Raw genomic sequence first — 9,191 nt, 5'->3', positions numbered from 1 at the left:
TTCAGTGTCTTACTCAAGGACACTTAGACAGTAACTCTGGGGGAGCCCGGGTTCGAACTGGCAACCTTACAGTTACCATCCAGGCACTCTACCCCTGAGCCACCGCCGCCCCTATGTTGTTTTCCCATTGTATTGTAAAGTGCGTGTCAGGGGACACCATAGAGCTATAAAGGACACCATAGAGGTATAAAGGATAGAGACCGAACCGGAGCGCTAGCCCCGCCCCCAAGCTTTTCATTTCAGTGGAAGTTGCTCAGTGGCGTTTTGAAGCACCCGGAAGACTGCCGGAAGTATAATTATAACTCAATGGCTCGAGCAAGCGGAAGTTTAGCCTAGCCTAGCCCCGGACCTCAATTTTTAGGTCCGTCATGAACGTCCGTCCACCTCCATTAAAGTGCTGCAATTCCAGTAGGTAGTGGCATCTTCAACGTTGGATAGCCTTACTGGGGGCTTGGGGGACACTAAGGGACGGCATAAGGACCCACTGCTGGTCACTGCGAGCCCTTCATTGTGGGCTGTCCAACGTATTGCCTGCAGCCAAACTGTGCATTAGACAGGTCAAGGAGAGGCCGAGTGGAGCATAGTGGGAGAGAAGTAAATAAGAGCATGCACGCACTCACATGTACATAATGTGGGGACATTATACAGTCCTCTCCTATATTCGGTTAGACAATTCTTGTCACATTAAAGCTTTAAAACTTTGGAACTTTTCGTGAATAAAGTATTTTAACCAATTAGTATGGTAGAGTTACTCACCAATACTCCAAAGGCGATGATCTTTAGTATACACTCCATGGAGAAGAGAGAGGTAAATACAATGTTGAGGTTGGCCAAAGCATCATCGTAGGCTTGGGACGCTCCATCAAACTACACACACACACACACACACACACACACACACACACACACACACACACACACACACACACACACACACACACACACACACACACACACACACACACACACACACACACACACACACACACACACACACACACACACACACACACACACACACACACACACAGATATCAGTTAAAATTCCTTGAAAATATGTTCACACAGTATAAATAGTAGATACTACTCAACAACAGCAGTGATAAGTAAGCCACAACCAATGTGAGACAGCAGAAAGAGAGAGAGAGAAGAGAAAGAGAGATGGAGAGAATTAGATAGACACCAAAAAAGCTATAGACGGAGAGAAAGAGAGACAGACAGAAAGACATATAGATAGACAGAAAGAATGTCAGTGAGAGAGAGGCAGAGAGAAAGGGATAGAGGCCTACAGTATAGCGGCAGTACAAAGAGAAACCCATTTGACTGTTTCTGCACTTTTCTGGTTTCAATCTACTCTCTATGGGGAACTGGACCGGAAGCAGGTATGCCGGGACAAGAGTTAGTCCAGTATGTCTGTAGTATGTGGTGGTTCTCAAACATATTTGGCCACGTACCCCGACTTGAAAGAACTTCGTGCCAAGGACCCCCATAAGAGAGGATTTTACTTTTCTTAAGATTAATAATTCTACCCCTGTCTATGTTTTATCATAATGATGTACAGTATATCTGGCCTACCTGCTATACTATTACATGTGGCCACTAGATGGCCATGTCAGACTTGTCAACATACTGTACTGTATTATATTACATTACATTACATTGGTGAAGTCACTCAGTGACCAATACATGCATTTGATATGTTTGCACAAGAGACTGCAGAACACTGTCTTGCACTATATGCAGATTGGTTTGTGTGTGCGTGCGTGCGTGAGTGAGTGCGTGCATGCGTGCGTGCGTGCGTGAGTGCGTGCGTGCATGCGTGTTTTCACCTTCATCATGAGCACGATGGTGTTGAGCGCGATCATTGCCATGATGGTATACTCAAAGGGCGGGGAAACAACAAACTCCCACATTCGGTACTGAAAGCTCTGTTTGTTTGCTGGCATGTGACGTGTCAGCGGCCTGGCGTTGATGGCAAAGTCTATACAAGCCCTCTGGAAAACAAAACAACACAAATACAAATGAAACATTCAGGACCGTGTTAATTATACACATGTTGACATAACTGACATCTCATGTCGCCCTATTTCTGCTAAATAGCCTCAACTTGCAATTTTGAACCATGGTTATACAGCTATATACAGATTACCGGTATACAGCTTTTCAAGTTTGTCTGACTCAAAAGGCAGTTTCTAAATGCTTATCTCAACTACAGTAGTAGTCTCTCGAGACACTGTTTACAAATGGTTCCACCAAACCTTGCCCTGTACCCTTGTTTCCTTTCCTCCACACCTCTACCTGTTCGTCTCTACAGCAGACGACTGCCTTTTTTCACTGACGAAAATGAAATTAAAACAGAATAAGCTACGATGACCAAAACTAAAACATAACTAAATATTGTTACTGGAATAAAACAACTGTAGTTTCTCAACACAACTTTATTGCCGGCACGTCGCCAGACCCCAACTCAACAACTGACTCACCGTATAACAACATCCGGTTTGTATACACCGGTCTTCCTTTAAGGTCACAGTGCATCATATAACACATACACACAGTAAGCAGGGAACAACATTAACTTAACAAATATAATGACAATTCCGTCAACAGCCCTCCCCCCTCCCCTGTCTCCTTTCTCCTTGTTGTCCTTGCCGCCCCACGTCACCTCATTTTTTTCCAGGCTGTACTCTTCCATCATCTTGTCTCCCTGCTCTTGGAAGGTGATGATGATCAGAGCCACGAAGATATTGACGAAGAAAAAGGGGAAGACCACGAAGTACACCACGTAAAAGATGGACATCTCCATCCGGTACCCCGGGCTCGGGCCCTGGTTCTCATAGGTCGCATCCACTGAATGTTTCAGCACTCTGGAAAGGACAGAGCAGACATGTGTGAGAAATGTGAAGCGTCTGCATGCGTGCCTGTTTGTGTGAATGTTCAGTGTGTACAACATATGTATCTTATTAAATGTGAGATGTCAAGTAGAGCTCTTCACGGGTACAATACTGCAAGGCAAGCCAGCTGCCACTGCCTGCCAGGCGGATTTGAATTGAAAACGCCAGCGTACAACCATGTATTCTTTAAAATCTCGGAAAAGATCAGATCTCGGAACAAATCGGGTCCATAAGAAAAGAAAGAAGGTCGGAACGGCTCAGAATCGGACCAAATTGTCACGGGTCCCCTCGGGCTCGGAACGGTTGGAATCGGATCAAATTTATATTTGACCTATTAAGAGCTCTAACGTGAAGTCTGTGTATGTGTGTGTGTGGGTGTGTGTGTGTGTGTACGTGCATGTGTGTGTGCACTCACTGCGGCCACCCCTCCCCAGTTGACACTGTGAAGAGGGTGAGCAGGGCCCAAGCCACGTTGTCGTAGTGGAAATCGTACTTCTTCCACTCCCGCTTCTGCGCCTTCACTTCGTTATCGTTTATATAAACCAAATATTCGCCCCTGAAACACATAGCACACACGCACGTACGTCACCCTTTAATACGTTATCCAGATGCTGTTATCCAAAGTGACTTAGAAGTGGGAGATAAGAGAAGCATGAACACTATAGTCAGCTATAATGATAACCAGTCAAATGATTTAATAAGCCACCGTGATTTGCTGTTACAAAATACGGCGGTGTATAAAATATCTCCATTATGTAAGTAAAAAAAGAGTAAAATTATATGTATTGTTTAATAATTAATATGCCTACAACAGTGACAGGGGAGAAAATATCAAATGGAAAATAGAAAAAATAAATAAAAATACTCTATAAGACTAAAAAAGGAGACACAGCATACCGGCAATCGCGCTCAAATTCTTTGGATTCATCAGTGCAGAAAAAGAAGCGTCCCTTAAACAGCTGCACGGCCACCACAGCAAAGATGAACATGAAGAGCATGTAGACGATGAGGATGTTCAGCACGTTCTTCAGAGAGTTGACGACGCAGTCAAACACGGCCTGGCGTCACAGAGAGACGGGAGATAACAGTGTTCATCTCACAGAAGGAAATAGAATTGAAAAAAAAAGCCATAAATGGGCAACTGGGGGCCACAGGCGGCTATTTTTGCTATGACAGAAATATGGAGTGAGTGTGTAACTAGAGTGGCCCTCTCCAGCTTCAAAGTTGCCCACCCCTGAACTAAGCTATGATGACTAAAACTAAGACTAAATATAGTGACACCTTTGTCAACACATACAAATATGCGTGTTTACGAATCAAAAACAAAAAATTGTTTGGCAACACCAACTCCATTTTTCTTAGTGAGAGCTAGACATATTCTGTCACGTTCACTGTTATCGCAAAGGTCCTTGAACGTACCTTAAGTTTGGGTAGACGTTTGATGGTCTTGAGCGGTCGCAACACTCTCAGGACCCTCAGAGACTTAATGGTGCTGAGGTCTTTACCCTTGGTGCTTCCCCTGTACGCACACAAGCACAAAGGCAGTCAGCAAAGGAGGAGCATGCATGCATAGGGTAAATGGCAGGCTTTATATGTCCTTGGGATTCCACAATGGCTGGAGGCAGCCATTCCTGGATCGTATAGCTGTTGCAGAGTTAACTCAAGATGAGTAACTGCGTCTGGGTTAAACACATAGCAACACATGCAGCATTTGCTATTATATTACCCTGTAGCCGTATTGCTAAGTGTAATGTTAGGGTTATTGCTACATGCTACAGTCAAGTGGTATTTTCAACTACATGCTATGGGAACTGATATCATCCATTCCTAGCTATGCCTGCGCTGCAATGCATTTCAATGCTTTCTTTAAGATGGCTAAAGAATTGGCCAGCACATGCCCAGGCTAGTGGTGCCGTTGACTCATGCTGCATTGAAACCTTGCTTTCCATGCCATCATAGATCTGTCTAAGGAACTACTGTATATTCCATCCAGAGACATTTTTAGAGAGTTTGGTCTTACAGAAAGACACATTTTATTCTAAAATAGCAGCACTGTTATTGTAGTATCTTAGGGCCAGACAACTGATAGAAATACCCTACTGGCTTCAAACATGAGAATAGCCAAGAAAGTGCTATGATGTCATTTCAACTTCTACAGTGCTGTCTATAGAACTACAAGTCACATATAAACTCTCTCTTCTTTACACTCTACACATATTTATACATTCATTCAGCCATGACCAAAGTCTCCCAACCCTGGCAAGGATAAGCTGGATTCATGGCACTGCTCAAACAGCATGATATCTTGTCTTGTTGCAAAGATATTTTACCAGCATTTCTGACTTGAAATGCTGAGGCAGACCTCTTTCTTTTCGGGAGAGAACAATAGAATGAGATAATATTAGACGTGTGGGGAAAGACTGAGGCAAACCCTAAAATTATTTTTTTAATCTCAGTTTCTTCTCAGTTTCCTTCAGCCTATAAGCAAACAATGTATACCATTGCAATTCACTGATATACATGTATGCATAACTGACTGACTTATGTTCCCTGAATACCAGAGTAATTAGACACAAACAAAACTTATTTTCAAACCACACCAATAGATTAACTTGTCAGCAACAAGTAACATTTTGTGGAGTTTTCACCTCACAGCTCTGCGTTCCAAGAATATTTGATGTAAATTTCAAACATGTGTGAGTTATTCCCGTGGGTGAGGAGTTCTATTGTCGACTTGTGTAGCAGCTGTACGCGCAGCTGCTACACCAGTCGTACCGTGATGAAGTGCACTGTCTATTGGAAAAAGTAAATTGCATTTATAGTCACAGGTATGTCCACATTTGTGTGGGAGTGATTCTACAAATCACTGCTCATCACCATCTGCTCTCCAACCCATTTGTCACATTTCCCGCCCCATCTATCTATTGAACCCCATGACCTTTTGATTATTCTGGGGGTCTTTCCATTCAGACGTCTGTTGTTCATAGTTTCTATCTTCCCTGCTCTGATCCAATGTCTTAGTGTTCACATGAGATTCCAATGGGATTTGCCTCTGGTTTGGGGTCAGACTTGACTCAGAGAACCGGTTCAGTTTTGAGCCAGAGCTGTTCCACACAGACGACACATGGCCAACAATGGGAAGAGAAAACACCAAATTGATGATGACATAATGGACCAGGTGTTCGACAAGAAAAAGAAAGAGAGAAAAGCCTTGTGATCAGAAGAACAAGCAGCAGGAGGAGGAGGGGGGGAGCTATAGGAGGACAAGAGAAAGAAAACGTTACCCGCCGCCGCTGCTGTAGGTCCCGGAGAGAAAGGGGGGAGACACAGGGAGACGGAGGGTAGAAATAAAGACAGGAAGAAAGGCAGACATGTAGATAGGTACACAGACAGAAGGTGGGAGAAACAGACCAGGAGAAGGGCGGGATTTGGAGATAGAAAGAGAGAGCAAGGCCTGCGTTTTGTTAAATTAACCCTCCTACCCAGAACTCGAGCATGCACAGCCGCATAGGTGTACTTTCATCATTTATGGCTGATCAATGATCATTAGACTCCATTGGGGGCTGGCGGAGAATTCATGTTAGTAACTCTCAAACATTGCATTCTTATATTCTCAACAAGCCCTACCTATTCACATTATTTGCTATACCCCCACCCCCCTTCTTATTATTATTCTTTTGTAATTAGCTACTAAACTAAGCTAAATACTGTGGCTACATTGGTTTTAATAAGGAATGCAAGTCAGATGTCCTTAAGAATAGTACGCCTGTTTGGACATAAAGCCCAGTACTGTTTCAGAAATAGCCCACTAGACACAGCTGATTCTCAGACCAGACTAATTGGGTGATACACATCTCTTGCTTGGCCTATCTGGAGTGCTGTTTGAGTTCTGCCTATCGAGGCCCTATCTGGATGCGTTTGGGTCTTTTCTAAACTGCTTTGTAGTTTTGATTCGATCTACCAGTTGGCCAGCAGTGACTTTAACCCCTACAATAGTTAAATGACAATTTACACATGATTGGTTGAAGGATCTACGGTATGGATCTGTCTTCCTGCTGCATAATGTAACATATTATATGGGCTGTGTTCCAAATTGCTCACTCGATCACCACACACAAGCACACGCACACACACACACACACACACACACACACACGGGATGTGACCAGCCAGCCAGGCTGGTCACATCCTTGTGGTTAGAGTGTCTGCCCTGAGATTGGGAAGTCAGGGTCCAATCCCTGACTGAGTCATACCAAACACTATAACAATTGTACTCAATGCCTCTCTGCTTGGCACTCGGCATGAAGGGTTGGATTGGGGGTCAATGCCTGCGACACACCGTCATGTCCAAGGGGTGTACTTGTACAATGTACATGCATGTCTGGGGGATGTCCTGAGCTCCCCTCACACAGAAACAAGAGATAGGCTTCTATGGGCCTATCTGTTGTATGTGTCATTCAGGACCATGGACAGCGCTGTTTGTTGTGTGTAGGCCTGTAGGGGGTGCTGTCAAGTCGGCCACTTGGAAAAGTTCTCAAATGGAGCAGAGGAGAGAGTTGAAAGCCACAAACAACTGTTTTCTACTAACCACCCACTCCCGTTTTAGAAAAAGAATAATTCCTAAGTTTGTGTTATTTATAGGCTCTTGCACCGTTAAATCAATAAACTGTATTTCAAGCTGGTCAGTCACTTCATCGTCGTCATCATAGTGTCAAGCCTGAGCGGGATAAAACTAAATTTCTATCCAACACAAGAAATTGCCTACTTTCACCGTGTCACATTATTAGCTGTGCGTTATTGTTTGTGTTCATTGCATAGAATTGCTGTTATGAACATAACGCCGTCTTCCACGGTTGTTAAATGAGTATAATAGTTGCTCAAATAGCCGTGGTTCCGAACCTATATTAAAAACAAAATCCAATAATCCACATTACCTAGAATACACCTTAAAATATAGGGAACAAATCAAGCCCCCAGAACCGAGGGGAAGAATTGAAGCCAAATCGACATGCTGGCCCATCATAGGTACTGCAGCTGGGGCCAGATACACTAACGAGCGATACAACACAATACAACCTGAGCTCCTACTCCACAGCAGCGGTGCTCGTTCATGAACACAATGCTATGACGTAAATAGGACCCAAATAGGCTGCGCCCATCACTTTTCCAACCCGGAAGATGGGGTGAAAAGAGTATGAGCTCATTGCGCTGGGTGAGCAACTCCATGCTAGTGGATGGGAGTGGATTTCCGGTGCCCTCTCTATTATTTTTAACTCTATGGACCAAATGTACGACATTAACCCAAATATCCCATCATAGAATATGTTGGAATGGGGAAATAAAGAAGAAAAACACATCTGTAAATGTTATGTTTCTGTTCATATTATTTTAGTAGGTACTAATTGCACAGTTTTTTGGAGCATCAGTAGCTTAAATGACTAACTTGTGTGGTCAGTATTTTTGCTAATGTTAGCTATCACTGACCCTAAATGGAACACCCCCAATAGCATTATTTCCTTCAGCTGTGTGAAATATCTGCTGTGAAAATGATTCATTGCACCAGACAGACAGGCTTATGAGATGTATAGTGTTCCAAATTGTTTGGACTAGGACTAATTCCCTACATACTGAAGTATATAGATTTTAACTGTAGGGGAAGTGAACAAGTGAGCGATTTTGAACACAGCCAAAGTTTGATTTTATTGTTGCTAAAACGTTCATTCTTTAAATTTCAATTAGCTTGACCTTTTGTGTTTAGTGTGCTAATCACTGCAGCGGCTTTGGCATTTTGTCTGTTATGCCCCGTTGTTTTTTACTGTTTCTACACAGTAAAATCCTCTATCTTCATTTAACACTGAGATGAATACTTTATACTCTCGGCGTTACAAATGGTTAAATTATCATGGTGGATTTGACTACTTGGACTACAAACGCAGGCCTTTGACTACAAACGCAGGCCTGACAAAGAAAGAGAAAGAAAGACACATGTATAAAGACCCACCATACATTGTATGTCAAATGTCAACAAAGTAATTGGACGACAATGAGTTAGTGGTGCAAGCACACCCACATATATATACACATTACATATATAAATTGGAACATAAGCACATACATAACAGACATACGTGACACAGGTTAGAGCACAGAGTTTATGACATACACAAATAGGGAAAGGGGCTGGAACCAGAGCCAGAGGGGACCACCGCTAGAACCCTGGAGGACCTGCTACACGACGGAGGAGTAGACATGTGTTGGCTTGACGCTGGGCTGGAGTCAGACATCTTCAGCCCCACA

The 9,191-nt window shown here is 43.4% G+C and overlaps 1 protein-coding gene across 1 annotated transcript in view; it reads right to left on the bottom strand.

Annotated features, from left to right (window-relative positions):
• cacna1aa (calcium channel, voltage-dependent, P/Q type, alpha 1A subunit, a) overlaps window positions 1-9,191 on the bottom strand; it is a 108,670-nt gene that overhangs the window by 39,428 nt on the left and 60,051 nt on the right. Inside the window, exons 28-33 of the mRNA XM_083779375.1 lie at window positions 4,314-4,413; window positions 3,792-3,952; window positions 3,310-3,450; window positions 2,666-2,867; window positions 1,830-1,994; window positions 757-867 (exon numbers count right to left, since the gene is read on the bottom strand). Coding sequence (XP_083635501.1) covers window positions 757-867; window positions 1,830-1,994; window positions 2,666-2,867; window positions 3,310-3,450; window positions 3,792-3,952; window positions 4,314-4,413 — 880 coding nt within the window. The remainder of the gene's footprint in view (window positions 1-756; window positions 868-1,829; window positions 1,995-2,665; window positions 2,868-3,309; window positions 3,451-3,791; window positions 3,953-4,313; window positions 4,414-9,191) is intronic.

Source organism: Protomyctophum parallelum (assembly GCF_964188405.1).
Source record: "Protomyctophum parallelum genome assembly, chromosome: 13".
NCBI lineage: Eukaryota > Metazoa > Chordata > Actinopteri > Myctophiformes > Myctophidae > Protomyctophum > Protomyctophum parallelum.
This window is presented reverse-complemented; position numbering and strand designations above follow the sequence as displayed.